This window comes from Staurois parvus, unplaced genomic scaffold (genome assembly GCF_062004578.1).
Source record: "Staurois parvus isolate SC_StPar_1 unplaced genomic scaffold, SC_StPar_1.0 ptg000836l, whole genome shotgun sequence".
Lineage (NCBI taxonomy): Eukaryota > Metazoa > Chordata > Amphibia > Anura > Ranidae > Staurois > Staurois parvus.
In genome coordinates, this window is record NW_028318632.1 from 133,270 (window position 1) to 152,319 (window position 19,050).

The 19,050-nt window shown below is 47.0% G+C and overlaps 1 protein-coding gene across 4 annotated transcripts in view; it reads right to left on the reverse strand.

Annotated features, from left to right (window-relative positions):
• Positions 1–18,993, reverse strand: part of LOC149443722 (uncharacterized) — a 143,788-nt gene extending 124,795 nt beyond the window's left edge. For 3 of the 4 annotated variants that reach the window (XM_089655352.1, XM_089655355.1, XM_089655354.1), the window contains exons 1-2: positions 18,857–18,993; positions 13,916–14,114 (exon numbers count right to left, since the gene is read on the reverse strand). In XM_089655352.1, the coding sequence (XP_089511478.1) occupies positions 13,916–14,107 (192 nt within the window). In that variant the 5' untranslated portion in view covers positions 14,108–14,114; positions 18,857–18,993. The remainder of the gene's footprint in view (positions 1–13,915; positions 14,115–18,856) is intronic. The other variant, XM_089655356.1, reaches the window with a different exon arrangement.
• Between the last annotated feature and the right edge of the window lie 57 nt (positions 18,994–19,050).

Here is a 19,050-nt window from a genome sequence, read left to right on the forward strand (position 1 = left end):
GTTTTAGGGCTCGTTCCCACTAGGCTGTTTTGCCAACGCTTGCCAAACGCCCCTATAGCGTTTGGCAAGCGTTGGTCCGGCGTTTGCGGAGCGTTTTTTAGCCACAACCGCACCGCAAACGCCGGCCGGGCGTTTGCGGAGCGGCACCATAGACGAGAATAGGAGGCTTCAAAGCCTCCTGACTCGACCAGAGGCGTCCGTTTTGCCGCGACGCAAACGCTCCCGTTAGAACAGCACCATGTGCTGTAATGTGCAGAATTGGCAGAGGCGTTTGGGAAGCGGTAAAAACGCTTCCCAAACGCCTCTCTGCCATCTGCACACAAGGCTAGTGTGAACGTAGCCTTAATCAAAGCCAACATGACTTTCTAATGCCCCATATACCCACTCTGCATAAGACATGCAGTGCAGGAAAGGGATGCCTAGAGCCCTCTCCACCTCTTTGTACACCTCTACATTGAAGGGACATTGAAGCAAGAAATGGTCCATACTTTCCACTTCACCCCCACACTCCGTCCTCGGACAACCTCGGTCATCCAGAGAACGGTGCTTCAAATTTCCCCTCACGTAGAGCCTGCCGTGGAACGCAAGCCAGGCCTGGTCCCTAAATTTCAAGGGAATCCTTTCCATATTTAACAAGCGCAAACCCTCCCTCAGAATATGGCCTGGGCAATCCTTCAAGGCCAGCGGTGCATGAAACGCAGAGGCCACAATCCTCTCCCTCAAGAGCCTCCCAGGGAGTGACCTGACCTCCTCCGCAGTCACACACCACCATCTAAGAATCTTCAAGCACGGGGCGACATAAGACGGGAGCTTACCGTGCTTGACCCGCAAGCTTCTCACTGGCCCGCCTCTCTCCCAGCAGCCCAGAAAAGGTCTAAACCAAACTTGAAAAAGGCTCACCCATGCCGACGGGTTCTCTTTCAACATATTACCAATGTTATGCTTTATAAACATCAAAGAGAAGAAAACAATCGGGTTGACCATACCTAGGCCACCCTCCCGCCGGGATCGGTAAGTCACATTCCGCTTCACAAGGTTCAGCCTGTTCCCCCATAACAGCTGGAAGAAACAACTGTAGACCCTCGTGTAGAGAGACTCTGGCAAGAGACAGACGAAACTGACGTACAAGAAAATGGGGACCAAGTAGGTTTTAATTAGGTTGACCCTTTCCCTTAGGGACAACTGCCAACCCTTCCAGCATCTCACTTTGACATCAGCATCTGACAACCTGGATTCCCAATTTGTTTTACTGTAATCATCAGGTCCAAATTCCAAACACTTTGATCTTCTGACAGGGCTCTGGGAAGGCATCCGGAAGCTCAAAACCCTCACCTTCCCTACCCATCCAGAAAACTTTACATTTGTCATGATTAATCTTGGAGCCTGAAGCCTCCGCATACTGCTCCATCACCGAGACCACCTCCTGCGCCTCATTAGTCCCAGAGATGAAAACAGACACATCATCAGCATAAGCCACGACCCTCAGAGGTGACTCACCAGTAGCGCCCCTGGACACCCTGCCCAACACCCCACCATCTAGCCTCCTGATGAAGGGGTCGATGGCAAAGACATAAAGCAAAGGGCTCAGCGGACACCCCTGGCGCACCCCTGAACCAACCTCAAAGGGCCGCCCAACCCAACCATTGACCAACATGAAGCTCTCAGCCCCTTTATACAATGTCTGCAACCATACATTGAACCTCCTCTCCAGGCCATACCTGCCAAGGAGATGCCAGAGGTACTTGTGATCAACCCGGTCAAAAGCCTTAGCTTGATCCAGCGCCAGCAAATACTTCCCACAACCGTCAGCCCTGCACCACTCCAGAGCCTCCCGGACAGCTAACATCGCTGAGAAGGTGCTCCTGCCCTGGACCGAACAGTGCTGCTGCTGCGAAAGTAGACCGTCCACCACTGACGACAAGCGCCAGAAAAGGATCTTGGCCAAAATCTTTCTATCGACATTGAGCAGGCTAATGGGGCTCCAATTCTCAATCATCGCTGAGTCCTTACCTTTTGACAGCAAGATCACGGCTGATTTCCTCATGGAGGGAGGGAGTGAACCCTCATCTAAACAGCAATTAAACACCTCCGCTAGGTGAGGTGCCAAGCGAGATTTAAAGGTCTTAAAAAACTCAGCTGTCAAACCGTCTGGCCCTGGTGTCTTCTTAATGGCCAAACTATCTATCGCTTTGGCGACCTCTTCAGCCGTGATCTCATTTCTCAAACTCGCAGGCGGATTGGTATTTTCCAAACCTGGTGTAGAATCCAGGAAGCTTGACATCCCTGCCCGATCAAGGTGCTTCTCCTTCAGAAGATCTTCAAAAAAAGCCCTTGAGACCTCCAAGATCCCTGACCTGGATTTCGTCAAGGATCCCGTACTGTCCCTCAGACCACTGATCGTTTTAACTGCTATGCTCTGTTTGCAGCTCTGGTAAGGGTCGGGCGAGTGATATTTCCTGTAGTCCCTCTCCAGAACCAAAGTGGCATGCCGATCATACTGATACTTCTTCAAGAGCAGCTTAACCTCTGAGATTGCCCCAGAATCTCCACCCTCAGAGACAAGGCGATCAAGCTTCCTACGCAACTGCTGATAGGCAATGTATTTTTCAAGCTGTTTTCTTTTACCTAGGGCCTTGAAAAACCTGCTGATCCGCACTTTGGTAAGCTTCCACCACTCCGACTTACTGCCGCAGAAATCCAGGATGGTCTCCTGAGCCTGAAGAAGATCCTCAAAGGATCGTCTCACCTCTTCGTCCTCCAGCAGAGCCGAATTCAACCTCCAGACACCCCTTGCCTTCAGCAGCGAATCTGAAGCATTCAAAGTCACAGTCAATAAAAGGTGATCAGAGTACTCCACCGCCCGACACTCAGGCGCCGAGAAAGCGGAGTCCCCCTTTAAAAAAAAATCTATCTATCCTACTCTCACTTCTCCCTCTTCTATACGTGAACCCTGTGCTGTCTGGGCTGCACTTAATTAAGGCGTCCACCAGACCTGCATCCCTGACTATCGCATTTAAAAAAACGCTATGATATCCCAGTCTGTCAGTGGAACCTTTCCTGTCTTTGGGCCTAGTGATAGTGTTAAAATCACCTCCAAAGACAACCTGCCAGGACGTAAAAAGGAACGGCTTAATCTTCGTGAAAAGGCATTTCCTATCCCATTTTGACTGGGGACCATATAGATTGATAAGGCGTAACTCCTGCCCCTTCACGAGGACGTCCAGGACCATACACCTTCAGATCTCCACCTCAATGATCCGCCGACATGTTACCATGCCGGAAAAAAGCACCGCAACTCCGCTGTAAGGCTCAGCCGCAAGAGACCAATAAGAGGGACCACTCCTCCACTCCCTCTTGGCCAGGTGTAAATCAGCCAGGCTATCAAGCCTGGTCTCTTGCAAAAACAATACATCAGCTCCAATCTTGCTGAGCAAAAATAAGGCTGTATATCTTGCACTTACAGATTTAATGCTGGCAACATTAATGGTTGCCACCTTTATCGGAGCGGGAACTGCCATTAAGGTAATTGAGATGGCCGTTTCTTAACCTTTGTTTTCCCAACCTTAGCAGGGGATCTGACCCTCTTGAGGGAACCCCCTGCTTCCTCATCCTCCATAGGGGATACAATATCACCTTCATCCTCAGATAACAAACTATATTTGTTCCCTAGGGAAACTTCCCCCACCTCAATAGAAGAGCAAGATTATGCAGATGATAGGATTGGCCTATTTCTACCACCCCTTCCTACCACTGACCATCCCTCTTCCTTAGCTACATCCTCTCTCCCAGGTCCACCCACCCCAGAATCCAGACCTTGCTGGTCTTCCTCCCGCCCCCTCCCCACGGCCCTAGTGGCCCTTGCTGACCTCCTGTGCCTCTTAGGGAGCAGCACTAAAGGAGGAGCCCTAACATGATCTGCTATCCCAGCCCCTTTGGCAGCCTCATTCATTTTTGACACCTCTGATGAGGGAGACACATGATGAGAGGCAGACAACACCTGGGGAGATACAATAACAGGGGAACACATTACAGCAGAGGAAGAAACAGAAACAACAGGAGACTCAACTGACTCCCCTAACTCTAGAGATACTGCTGCACTTTGCCCCTCAGGGCCCAAACTTCATCTCGCCTCCTCAGCATCTATCCTCGCCAGCTCCTCCATTACCTCAGGCATGTTGTGTAATGCCTCTGGACACCGGCTATAGGAATGACCCAGCTGCAAACAGAGGTTGCACCTGATGAGGCTGCAATCCTTGGATAGGTGACCAATCCCCTGGCACAGGGAACACTTTAGCACACTACATGTGGACGCAAAGTGTCCCTTATTTCCGCACCTATAGCAGACTTTGGGCTGGCCAGCATAGAAAATCACCAGCCTGTCTTTGCCAATGAAGGCTGACGATGGTATATGTTTTATCTGGTTATCTATAACCTGCAGCTTCACCACTGCTGACCACCCACCTGTCCATATCCCTCTGTTATCAAGTTGTTTCCTGAGTGGGCTCATCACCTCCCCAAACCGGCTCAGCCACACTATATTATCTGCAGCAGGGATGGATTTGTTTCTGACCAATATGGTCACGTTCTTTAATAGGGGCTGCCTGGACACCACTTTGGGGATAAGCCCCTCCCACCTGGGGGTATTCTTCCATTCATTTTTGTATCTTTGCCAGAACAGATCCAAGCTTTCCGGTCTGACAAATGAGATACCTTTATGCTATCGGCTTGAATCTTTCAGATCCAGCGCTCGTTTTTATCCCATTTACCACAAGATATCAAACTCCCCTGTCCCCAAGGGAGCAATGAAGGCAAAAATCTCAGAGGTTTTGAATCCCATATCTAGGATCCTATCCACAACCTCATGTCTATTAGGGGGGGAGCTTCTGCCCTCCCATCTCAGCTGAACAACATTACGCCTCTTTATTGGAGATCCCAACACTCCTGTTTGCACCTCTGGTGCTCTCATTCCCCCCTGACCCCCCCTCACAGCTGCAGAATAGCTCACTGCAGGTCTCACACCGGGAGCAGGGACAGGGGCGGAGCTAAGGGCAGGGGCGGGACCCCCCACAGGAGCCACAACAGAAGCTGAGGCATGGCTTGCTGGCACTGTGACCTGCCCTGACGTCAGAGCTAACACCGAGCCAGGAGCAGGGACTGCAGTCACACTAACAGCTGAGACTGACATCTGGCTGGGGGGAGGGATGGAGCCCTGAACACACATGGATCCAGGAGCAGGGACGGGAGCTCAGGTGGGGGCGGGGACAGGACACCACCCTGAAGCCATCATATCAGTAGAGGTGGGGATGTCAAGCAGTGAGTCCTGTCCTGACACCAGAGCTGAAACCGGGTCAGGAGCTCGGACTGTATCAACCTTGGAAGCAGACACTGAGCCAGCAGCAGGGGCGGGGCCCTGCACAGAGCTATGAGCGGGGACAAAGGTATTGTCAGAGCCTGGAGCAGGGATGGAGACACAGATGGGGGCGGAGCCAGCAGCAGGGGCTGGAGCCTGAACAGGCGCCATGATTGGTGCATGGGCAGGAACTGAAGCCGGGTCAGAGGCGGGGATCACCCTGCTCTCCATGCCATGCACATCTGACACAAGCAGGGGGGACACAGGCAGGGGGGACACATCACAAGCAGGCTTTCCTGCAACCTTAGATTTACCACCAGCAGCCATTACTGACACTGAACGGGGGTAGGGGCGGAGCCCCGCACAGTAACAGAGCCTGGAGCAGGGATGGAGACACAGATGGGGCGGAGCTAACAGCAGGGGCTGAAGCCTGAACAGGCGCCATAATTGGTGCATGGGCAGGGACTGAAGCTGGGTCAGAGGCGGGGATTACTCTGCTCTCCATGCTGTGCACGTCTGACACAAGCAGGGGGGACACAGGCAGGGGGGATACATCACTGGCAGGCTTTCCTGCTGCACCAGCCTTACCACCAGCAACCACACAGACATTCACATTGGCTGAAGCTGACACTCTCTCCCCCTCAATGTCCATGGCTTTACTCACAGTCCTGCTTTCAGCTGCACTCTGTAACTCTGCCTCCACACTCCCCACTCTCAGTCCAGCAGCTCTCTCCTGAGCTCTGGAAATCCTCTCCAGCCTCACAAACACAGCTCTTTCCTTCCCCCTCGGTATCACTGGTCTCGGACACTTGTCTTCCTCCATCTCAGAATCTGTGTCCTCAGATGTGAAGGCAAACCGCCTGCCTTGCAGTGGGGACTCCATCTCTGTAATGAAATTCATCAGCCCGGCCTCCTCACTCTCCTCCACCTGTGTCCCCAATCCGGCTTCTGCTGTGCAGGTGGGTCAGACACCAGCACCTCACTCACTGCCTCTCCAGAAGTGGATCCCTCCATTGGGAAGACTGTTGCAGCCGATGCCCCGGCTGTGGTGTCAGACAATTCCTCTGAAGACAGGACATCTCTGGGATGGCCTCTTGCTGCAGCAAAAGTCTTCTCCCTTGCTTGTTTAAAGCCATCTTTATTGCTATACTTCTTTTTCAGCAGCCCACTTGCAGCCTTCAGGGTGGACACTCGCTCCTCCTGCAGATGGACCGCCTGCTCCAACCTCTCCAGCTCAGGCCTCATGGTCTGTCTCTTTGAGCTCCAGACCCTATTGTATGTTGATCTGTAACGCTTCAAAACCATTTTTAGCTGAGAAAGTTTTTCCTCCTCTCTGGCGATCCTTTTTACGTGCGTGGCCACTCGTCTGCGGTATACTGTATATGACTCACCGGCCTTGGGGCCCTCTCCCAGGTCCTCAGTAGGTGTAAGTATGAGGCCGGTACTAGGGCCCTTGGGGGGACCCCCGCCTCCAGGGTCCTGCCTGGGAACACTCATCTCTCCTGGGCTGGGAGAGGAATCCAGTCCCTGGCTCTAAAACAAGGCCTCTGGAAGTCAGAGAGCAAGTCCACACACAACTCTCCACACCAAGCTCCTCCCAGGAAGTGGGCGCAAAGGAAGTTGGATGTTCCCAAAGTGCTGTATCAAAGCATATTAATAGAAAGTTAGGTGGAAGGGAAAAGTGTGGAAGAAAAAGGTGCACAAGCAGCAGGGATGACCGCAGCCTAGAGAGGATTGTCAGGAAAAGGCCATTCAAAAGTGTTGGGGACTTTCTCAAGGAGTGGACCGAGGCTGGAGTCAGTGCATAAAGAGCCACAACACACAGATGGATCCTGGAAATGTCGTATTCCTCTTGTCAAGCCACTCCTGAACAACAAACAACGTCAGAAGCGTCTTACCTGGGCTAAAGAAAAACAGACCTGGTCTGTTGCTCAATGGTCCAAAGTCCTCTTTTCTGATGAGAGCAACTTTTGCATCTCATTTAGAAACCAAGGACCCAGAGTATGGAGCAAGAATGGAGAGGCACACACTGCAAGATGCTTGAAGTCCAGTGTGAAGTTTCCACAGTCTGTGTTGATTTGGGGAGCCATGTCATCTGCTGGTGTTGGTCTACTGTGCTTCATTAAGTCCAGGTTCAACGCAGCCGTCTACCAGGACATTTTGGAGCACTTCATGCTTCCTTCCGCAGACGAGCTTTATGGGGATGCTGACTTCATTTTCCAGCAGGACTTGGCACCTGCCCACACTGCCAAAAGCACCAAAACCTGGTTCAATGACCGTGGGATTACTGTGCTTGATTGGCCAGCAAACTCGCCTGACCTGAACCCCATAGAGAATCTATGGGGCATTGCCAAGAGAAAGATGAGAGACATGAGATCGAACAATGCAGAAGAGCTGAAGGCCGCTATTGAAGCATCCTGGTCTTCTATAACACCTCAGCAGTGCCACAGGCTGATAGCTTCCATGCCACGCCGCATTGAGGCAGTAATTTCTGCAAAAGGGGTCCAAACCAAGTACTGAGTACATATGCATGATTATTAACTCTATATGTTCAAACAATAGTGCAGCGCTCCCTTACTGAACAATTAATGTACTAAAAATAATATATAAATTAGTGTACCAAAAAATAATTTTTAAATTGATAAATCCTACACTTGTGATTATGAATCTACAAATGCTCTATATAATTAACCTGAATATAAACAAGTATATTAGTGACCAAAACAATATATCCAATCCCATAAAACAAAAACAATATATCACATCAACCAGTGTCCAAAATAATATTTAAAAAAATAGTTCTCCAATATTAATATATGGATTTGTTCCAACACATAAGGAGGCTTCAGGATAATTGTTCCTCTATTATGCGCTTAACTCCTTATTTGCCTACTTATTATAGGCTGAAATAGCTGTTTGTCCTATCAGGACAGATGCAAAAACTGCTACTCCTGAACTCCTTCCCAGATGGTTCCACACTGCAATTTGCTGATTATCCACCTGATGTCTCTCCAGTGTGTGGTTTCTTATGGTGGTATACAGATGAATGGATGGATAGATTTCCCCTTCTCACCTCCAGGGGTCTATTCCTCCTTGTATCCCCTCCAAGTCTCCACATACATGATACCAAAAGAAAAGCAAAAGATAGTGCCTTATCCTTTAAACACCTTTATTAACATAGCCAGTAATCCCACTCACATATTCAACAGAAAAAAAGCGCCTTATCAAACTTTGTGTTTGCTCAGCACAAATCTCGTACTCGCCGTGACAGGCCGACTAAGCGTGATGACGTCAGAGCCCCTCCCCTACGCGTTACGCCACCGGTCACGTGGCTTCATCAGGGGGAATTGATAGGACAAACAGCTATTTCAGCCTATAATAAGTAGGCAAATAAGGAGGTAAGTGCATAATAGAGGACCAATCATCCTGAAGCCTCCTTATGTGTTGGAACAAATCCATATATTAATATTGGAGAACTATTTTTTAAATATTATTTTGGACACTGGTTGATGTGATATATTGTTTTTGTTTTATGGGATTGGATATATTGTTTTGGTCACTAATATACTTGTTTATATTCAGGTTAATTATATAGAGCATTTGTAGATTCATAATCACAAGTGTAGAATTTATCAATTTAAAAATTATTTTTTGGTACACTAATTTATATATAATTGTTAGTACATTAATTGTTCAGTAAGGGAGCGCTGCACTATTGTTTGAACATATAGAGTTAATAACACTATTTATGAGTTGGTGTAGGGTGCTAGCGAACCTGTTTTTAGATATATATTATTTTTATTATATATATAAATAATTTTTGGTAGTAGATAACACATTTTGATTTTCACCATATTAGCTCACAAGTAATTTTGGCACTAGTCATATGCATGATTATACTTTTCAGAGGTCTGATATTTTTCTTTTTTTTTTTTTTCCAAGAAATTTTTATTGAGATATGAAAGGCATAACAAGACATAAACAAATACGGATCGCAGTCCGCGCAAGTCTTTAAGCATGTTCTCCCGTAACTGATATTTTTCTATGTACAATCTTTGTTTTATTGATTGCATGTAATATTCTAATTTTCTAAGATTGTGGATTTGGGGTTTTCATGAGCTGTAAGCCATAATCATCACAATTATGACAAATCACGGGTTGAATTATCTTGCTTTGTATGTAATGAGTCTATCTCATATATTAGTTTCACCTTTTAAGTTGCATTACTGAAATAAACAAACTTTTGCACAATATTCTAATTTTTCGAGTTTCACCTGTATGAGCAGCAGTGTGCATGAGGCCTTATGTCTGTGAGAAACACTTAAACTGGTAGTAAAGCCAGTTTATTACTTTTTACCTACAGGTAAGCTTAAAATAAAGCTTACCTGTAGGTAAAAAGAACATCTCTTAAACATACACCGTTTAGGAGATATTTGGGTTTTTCTTACAGCAGCGCATGCGCACTGAAGGAACAGCATACCAGTGCCATTCCTTCAGAGCACTGTGCCGTATCCCGAGACTCCTGCGCACATGCGCAGGAGTGATGTCATCGCGGCTCAGTCAGCCAGATGGTTAGAGCTCACGAACCCGGAAGGAAGACTGGGTGAAGATGGAAGCCTCTACAGTGGGGACAGTGTGCCGCTGGAGGGCTTCGTTTGAAGGTAAGTTTTGCATAATGTGCTAGTATGTGATGCATACTGGCACATTATGCCTTTACCTTGCAGGGTTTTTTTTTTTAGACGTCGTTTACTGCGGCTTTAAAAAATGTTTTAATTGTTCTGATATCTGTAGTACTGTGGAAACCCCTGAACAGGGTCCCAAGCAAAGCACTCCTCAGAAAGGTTTCTTCACAGTAAGAGCTGTGAAAATGTGGAATAGACTCAAGAGTTGGTTCTGGCCAGTGTCACGACCGGCCAATCTAAAACCGCGGTGTGACGTGCGTAACAAGGCCACACCCAGCTGCACCCTGCACAGCTGTTGTCCAGCTAATGGGCTACAATCGGTGCCTGCAGCCTGAATGCGCTTGTTACTGGGTCGGGTTAATTACACAACTAACCCTCTACTGCCACCACCACTTTTGTCGGAGACTGGAAAACTCCCGTTATCAAATGTATACTATAATGATTGAAAAGTCGGCTGTCCAATACGGTCACCGCAGGCCAATTGGGCAGAGGATTAAACAAATACAGTAGCGTCTCTTCAAAGGCAGGAATTCGTGAATTGCAAGTAAGTGCTTAGAAACAGTTTAACACCTTCAGAAAGAAAGATTTGTTACTAAAAGAGTCAAACAGGTGCAATAAAATATTTACAAAGAAAATGTAACTATATATATATATATACATATAAAGACCCACAACACAGCAAACAGATAATAGGAAGGAAGTTAAAGGATTAAGTTACTTGCCAATATGCCTTGGTTTGTAAGCAGATCCAAGTTGCAGAGCAGGAAGGGTCTTTGATCTCCTCTGTTACGATGTTAAGATCAGGAGATGTGTTTTGCTCTCCTAGGCCTGTCAGCCTGTCTTTTTAAAATCCCTCTGCCAAGGGGGGGGGCTCTGAACACTGGCCACTAAGCTGTTGTGGGAGGGGTCAGTCGGGAGAACTCTGAATTAGAACCAACATCTGTCATAATCCATGACATGAAACATAGGGGAAAAAACCTGACTTGAGGAATGTTCATTTCACTCTGTCATCTTTGACTGTTAGGTTTTGTGAGGTTACAATCTCTTTCAATTCCTGGTAGAAGCTGCCTTATCTGTTTTATGATGGGTGAGCCTACACAAGTTTCTCGGGTCAGTGCTTCCCAATTCACTGAGAAATGCTGGCCTTATCAAGACTTAGGTGAGGAAAGTTACACTATCGCAGACTGCTCGGCACCAAACTAGGGATGCCTTAACCTGTGGTTGACCCTCCTAACCAGCACACACCAGCTGACACTGGGCCTCTCAGGAAGGGAGGGGGTAGGGAATGAAGGATCGAGGAATACCTCCAATAGAAAAGGGGAACTCCGCGTCCAACTCTGATGAGCCTGTTTGCTACAGCCAGCTCAGTGGATTGCTTTAAAATAAGGCCTGGATTCTTTCCTATATACAGATAATATAACTGGATACTAACATTAATAGGTGAAGTTGATCCAGGGAATATCCGATCAAATCTCAGGGGATCAGGAAGGAATTTTTTCTCCTGCAGGAGCAAATTTGATCATGCTTTGCTGGTTTTTATTTTTTTGCTTTCCTCTGGGTCAACATTGGTAAAATAGGATTATAATTTTTTTCTTCCCTTTTATGGTTGAACTAGATGGACTTGTGTCTTTTTTCAGCCAGACTAACTATGTAACTGTCACGGTGTGCCTTCACCCTTCCCCCTCCTCCCCCCTTGCCGCGTCCTCATCCTACACACAGCCTCTGAAGCTAGGCTGTGCAGGATGGGGGGAGGGGACCCGTGCGGTGAGGATCACAGCTCGTCCGGCAATCTAAGCGGAGGAGCTGTGACCCCCCCCCGCCGGGAGACCCCAGCGGCAGACCGCCGAGATGTCTCCGCACGCCCCAGTGACAAAGGCCGCGCTCACGAGAAGCATGGCCCGAGTCAAGGGGGCGTGCCTCGCCCCGGCAATGCGGCGCTGGGCTGGACGTTGCCAGGGCAATCCGGAAGCGTCCTGGGGGGTTTAAAAAGTCCAGCGCGGGAGCCGGCCGGTCTCTTCCTCCTGCGCTGTCTGGCCATTCTCCCTCGGACCGCCGCCACAGCTGTCGTGGGAGGTCCGGGTAGGGACCGGGCCTCCGCAGCCATCCCTGCTGCGCACTATGCATGTGCCCCCCTCCTCAAAGGCCAGATCCCACAGCCATGCCTCCCTCTGCTGTCCCTGGCAAGCTGGCCGCTGCGAGGGCCCCTGCTGGCTGATCGCTGGGCCCCTGGAGAAGCTGGCCGCTGTGAGGGCCCCTGCCTGCTAATCACTGCTGTCCCCTGAACAGCTGGCTGCTGTGAAGGCAGCCGTCCGTTGCTGAGGGTCCCTGGGAAGCCGCCCTGTCTGCTGATTGCTGGGCCCCTGGAAATGCGCCCTGTCTGCTGATCGTTGGGCCCCCTGGGAATCCGCCCGGTGTGCTGATCACTGAGGGTCCCTGGCTAGCCACCCTGTCTGCTGATTGCTGGGTCCCTGGGAAGCCGCCCTGCCTGCTGATTGCTGAGGGTCCCTGGGAAGCTGCCCTGCCTGCTGACCGTTTTGTCCCTGGAAGCTGCCTGCTGCTGAGCGTCCGCAAGTCGCCTACCCCCCTGGAAGTCACCCGCTGCTGAGCATCTGCAAGATGCCTATTGTGAGTGTCCCTAGAAGCCATGAACTGCCCCTATTGTGCGCACGGACCACCCTTGTCATGAACTGTCCCTAGTGTGCGCACAGACCACCCTTGTCATGAACGGTCCCTAGTGTGCGCACAGACCACCCGTGTCATGAACTGTTCCTATTGTGCGCACAGACCCCCCTGTCATGAACTGTTCCTATTGTGCGCTCAGACCACCCGTGTCATGAACTGTCCCTATGGTGCGCACAGACCACCCGTGTCATGAACTGTCCCTAGTGTGCGCACAGACCACCTGTGTCATGAATTGTCCCTAGTGTGCGCACAGACCACCCGTGTCATGAACTGTTCCTATTGTGCGCACAGACCCCCCTGTCATGAACTGTTACTATTGTGCGCTCAGACCACCCGTGTCATGAACTGTCACTAGTGTGGGCACAGACCACCCGTGTCATGAACTGTTCCTATTGTGTGCACAGACCCCTTGTCATGAACTGTTCCTATTGTGTGCACAGATCACCTGTGTCATGAACTGTTCTTATTGTGTGCTGAGGTCCGCCCCCCTAGTCAAGGTCCTGCTGAGTCCCCGTGAGCCTGATGTCCCTAGAAAGCTGGGTGGGAGCGGTGTTGAGGTCCACCCCCCTAGTCAAGGTACTGCTGAGTCCCCGTGAGCCTGATGTCCCTAGAAAGCTGGGTGGGAGTTGTGCTGAGGTCCGCCCCCCCAGTAAAGGTACTGCTGAGTCCCCGTGAGCCTGATGTCCCTAGAAAGCTGGGTGGGAGTTGTGCTGAGGTCTGCCCCCCCCTAGTCAAGATCCTGCTGAGTTCCCGTGAGCCTGATGTTGTCCCTAGTAAGCTGTGTAGGAGCGGTGCTGAGGCCAGACTCCACAGCTAAAGTCTCGTTGAGTCCCCGTGAGTCTGATGTTGTCCCTAGTAAGCTGTGTAGGAGCGGTGCAGAGGCCAGACTCCACAGCCAAAGTCCCGTTGAGTCCCCGTGAGCCTGATGTTGTCCCTAGTAAGCTGTGTAGGAGCAGTGCTGAGGCCAGACTCCACAGCCAAAGTCCCGTTAAGTCCCTGTGAGCCTGATGTTGTCCCTAGTAAGCTGTGTAGGAGCGGTGCTGAGGCCAGACTCCACAGCCAAGGTCCCTGCTGAGTCCCCGTGAGCCTGAGGTAAAACCAGGTAAAACTTCTCAGATAGATAATGCCAAGATCCAACATGGAGTTTACTAATATATAGCAATAATGATGTTAAGGAACACAATATAAAAAGCTAACTTACAACTACAAAAATATTTTGCGTGTCCTCTCTTGCTTTCAAGGCCTCCACCCAATAAGAAATGAGAGGAACCTTTCCAATTGGGAGTAATGGTTTGGGTACACCTACGAGCTTTGTATATTGTTCTTCTTTTGCTTCCTGTAAATCTTTAAGAAGTCTTGTGCCGTAACCAGCAGCCAGGATCACTACTTTCATTTTAACCCTAACAAACAAATGAATATGTCTGGTAAGCATCTTTTCGACATGATTTTCAAAAGCATCAGTGTGACAAATATTCTCAAAGCAAATATTACAATGCCAGCTTACAGGAATGTCTCATAACAGATATATATATATGAGGGGCGTTCCAAGTCAATCTGGGACTTTTGAGTTTATATAATAAAATAACAAGGAGTGGAAACTACATTTATTTTTCAACATACTCCTCTGCTACATTTATACACATATCCCAGCATTTAACTAATGCCTGGAAAGCTTCGGCATAGAAAGATTTGTCAGTGCTGACCTCCGAGGAACCTTTTAGGTGTCCAAACAGGTGGAGGGTTGTAAGGAGGCTAGGCAATAGCTTCTAGCCGAGTTGCTGTAATGTGTATGTAGTGCAGTGAGCAGTATGAGCTTGTGCGTTAATGATCAAACCAGGCTGTTTTTTTTGCAGACACGTATGCACATCACTCAGAACACGACAGTAATATTCACTGTGGATAGTGGCACCACGGGGTAGAAAATCCACATGAATAACACCATGTTTGTCCCAGAAAAACACTTGCCATCACTTTAGCTGCAGATTTTTTTGTGGTGGTGAATCCGCATGCTTCTCATCCCCGTACTGTGCTTGAAGTCTCCTGTAGAAATCCACAGGTTTTACGCCTTTGTTCACAAGAAACTTCATGAGCACACATTGTTCCATGTATGCACTAACACTGTTGTCTGCCCACCCCCATTGATACATGCGACCCTTACCGCATGGGACACATTGAATATTGATGGTGTGTTTGCAACTCAGACTTCTCCTTTAACACCACTGGGAGATTTCCGTGGTTCTCTCCAGGGGAGGATGTTAGTTTTTTCTACTCCTGGGGGACAGACGGAAACACGTAATTCGCTAAATTTGCACCTGGAGGGAAGTTATCTGTAGAAACCCTACAATCCACTTATGGGGACTTTCCAATGTTGTCGTTGAGACAACAACAACTACTTGACTTCTTCTGCAAGTTACAGCCTAAACTCTGCTTATGGGATACCCTTTCTCCATTTGAGACCTGGTGCATACACCCTTCAGACCCTAGACATTTACTATTGCATACGTATAGGGTAGTTCTTGTGGCCCACTCTTGGGCATCTCCGTACTATATTAAGATGTGGGAGAGGGAAGTGGAAATTGAGTTCTCCCCTTCCCAGATCCAGAAAATCATACGCCTGACTCATGTTTCCTCGATTAGTAACAGTATCCAGGAGTCTTCTTATAAATTTTTAACTAGTTGGTACAGAACTCCCTCTCGCCTGGCTCAGATATTCCCAGGTGCAGATCCTAGTTGCTGGCAGGATTGTCCCAAATGGGCACCTTTGTTCACCTTTGGTGGTCCTGTCCCAAGATACAGGTATTCTGTGAGGCAATTACCCCCTGGATAAAAAAAAACTCTAGACCCATCCAGAGCACTCCACTCCAGTTTCATGATACCCAGTCAATGGTTAAGTTATACAAAAAGAGTGTGACTCTTCATCTATTAAATTCAGAGTCTGATCCCCCGATATTGGAAACAGGCCACTTGTCCTACATTGGCTGATTGGAAATGGGAGGTGGACATAATCATGGAAGTAGAGTGTTGGGTGCATACAGTGAAGAACCAACTTGATCACTTTCATGATATATGGTAAGGTTGGATGTATTATTCTTTTGAGATCCTGATGACTGAATTCACATTTTGTCTGGATATTGTATTTTCTCTAATTTTTTGATGGTGCTGGTCTCTACTTTAGTATCTCTTTATAACATATATCACCTTCATACTTTTGACATTAAGCAATCCCACACTCTTGCCCCAGCTCTATTGAATGGTTGTGTCACATGCTCCCCGCAACTATGTTAGATTGTCATTCCTAGACAGACAATTTACGATGATATCCTCTTAATGGTATATATAAAACAAATTCCTCCTGCGCTTAAGGGAAGTGTACCCTAAAGTAAAGCTTCTCCTATTCCAATCCTGGCTGGTATTAATTCACCTGTAGTTCCTCTCCTACAAGTCTCCAGGTCTCTCAGGAAGGATATTCTGTGAAATATGTATCTCACCAACAAAAAAGATCCTCCATAGTGTAGTAATTATTAAATCAAAATCTCCTTTATTTGATAAAAATCGATTCCACTCAATCGATACCTACGTGTTACATCACTCAAACTCATGATACCCCGAGGAAGTCACGAGTTTGAGTGACGTAACGCGTAGGTACACATATACGCAGCTTCCGGTGTGCGGTGACGCACTTCCGGCGTTGGACGCCATCTTGGCACACCTTGGAAACCCCATACACATGCAGTACACCAATACATCAGTGAGGAATCGTGACTGCATAAATGTGAGTGAAATCGATTTTTATCAAATAAAGGAGATTTTGATTTAATAATTACTACACTATGGAGGATCTTTTTTGTTGCTCACTGTGTTGGTGAGATACATATTTCACAGAATATCCTTCCTGAGTGACCTGGAGACTTGTAAGAGAGGAACTACAGGTGAATTAATACCAGCCAGGATTGGAATAGGATCCAAGGGTGATCCTGAAAGCTTTATGGCCCGTTGGGTCGCATGAAGGAGGTAAGGAGGCATTGTAGCCACAGTGGAAGATGTGTGCTGACACTTTCACAGATTTTAACACCATTTGCACATTGCATGATTTTTGTGATTGTGTGAAGCACCCACCATTTTATTTATGGACAATTAAGAGTTATTTTGTGTATTTATATGTGATTTGTAGTGTGGTCACATTTGGCACCTATCACTTTTGTGTTTTATCCCCGTATACATAGGGGTCTTTGTCATTGATTTTATATTGTGGAATATCACTTTAATAGGTCACCCAGGTGATCATTTTGGGCACTTTATGCATTGTGTGTATATATATTTATGTACATATATTCTTATATTTATTTAATTCATTTGGGGAAGTGCTGCACTATATTTTATTATTTGTATCCTCTTAATGGTAATATACTAGTGAAAAATCTTCTTGTTTACTTTGTTTTGTTTTTTAACTACTTTTATGTTATTTATTTATGGTTATCTGTGGTTCAGTAGAGACCGCTACATGTAGATGGATGATAAGTGGACAGTCTAAAGAATCATTCTTTGTTAGTTGCAAAAATTGTCCACTCTACCTCACACTGTACATCGTCTAATTTTTGTAGAAGCATTATTCTGGTGCTCTTACAATAGTTGGTCTGTCTCCTGACATCCTGTGGAATTTAAAGAAGCAGCAAACACAAATGCTCCTGCGCTTGGGGATGTGCTCGATGCAAGCTACAACCACATTAAGAATGTCCTGTAACATGCACACCTTGCTGCCCTCAATAGACGGGGGAAGTCCAAATATACTGAATGAGGAAAGAACAGAGGGCGAACAGGCCTAGTGCATTACCATAAAAAATGTTTAATAAGAAATAAAGTAGGTGTTTTACTCACAAATGACAATAAAGTCAAGGCACGTCATAAAAGAACAGCTGGGTCAACACCGCGCTAATCCCTGAGGAAGCGGCAAGTCCTCAAAACGCGTCAGCCTATTGGATGTCTACACTCCCTATTGCGGACTGTTACTCAGCGCGGTGTTGACCCAGCTGTTCTTTTATGATGTGCCTTGACTTTATTCTCGTTTGTGAGTACAACACCTACTTTATTTCTTATTAAACATTTTTTATGGTAATGCACTAGGCCTGTGCGCCCTCTGTTTGTTCTTTCCTCATCCTGTGGAATTTCCCTATGTACAACTGGTTTTCTTTGTGCCTCTTGTACTTTTTGTGTTATTGCTTTGTACAAAATCCTAATAAAATTAATATTCAAAAAACATCGTTGTCCGCTATCTTGATTAACGGTCTCTGGACTGGTCCGCGACATGTGCTGCCTATCAGTAAAAGGACACACTTTGCTCTTACTACTGCGTGTAGTACTGCCAAGCTAGCATCCCTATTTATACCTGTAAAATTAAAAGTCCTGGTTTGACTTGAGCACCCCTCATATATACAGGTTCACTTGTCATTTTCAGTGCAATCACAAATGGATAGAAACACAATTGATTTGGCAAGTAAAACTGCGCCCTTTTATGTAATTCATCTATGTAGTTGGCAGTTTACCCAGAGTTCAGGTTTAAATGCCAAAATAGGCAAGTGCAAAGCATTTGTTGTAGTTTTTATGCCAAATGATTGACATTTTCTTTAATACTCCCCTGGTAGGAGACAGAAAAAAGCTAATAAAATAATTTCACGATGGCAACTGTAATGCACAAACATCTAAAAAAATACCACCAGATCACGTGCTCTGCAAAGTTGTAACGTTTGTAGTAACATATTCATCTTTAAAAAATATAGAGCACTAGTTATTCAGTGCAGTAACCCACAGCAACCAATCAGAATGGACTTAGCAAAAGTCAGAGCAGGACAGGATGATTTATCATTGGTTGTTATAGATTACTGTTTCCACGAATTGGGAAAATGTCTCTTCCTCCAGATCTGCTGAATAATGTGGAATCTGTCATTGTACCAACTGCTAAGGAGAACACTTGTGATTGACATGACTGATGTAGGACATTCTGTGCTGTTATAATGCTGGAGACTGAAGATCAAATGCAAAAGCTATAATCTACAAGAATACTTCTTTGCTGTCAACATATACTGGGATCACCCGTGTATACAGTCATCAGTTCATCACAGTATAAAACATAACACAAAGTAATTACCCAAATTTCCTTTCTGAAAGCACTAGAAGCACTGGAAAGCATTCAGGATTTCCTCATATAGAACGTTTCTACTTATTACAAAAAAACAGAACTACAGCCAGACATAAGAACGGTCCACATTACAGGAGCCATCTTTGTGAAGACCAGGAAGTGACATTGACCCCCCCTCCCCGCTCCCTCGGGTTACTTAGCAA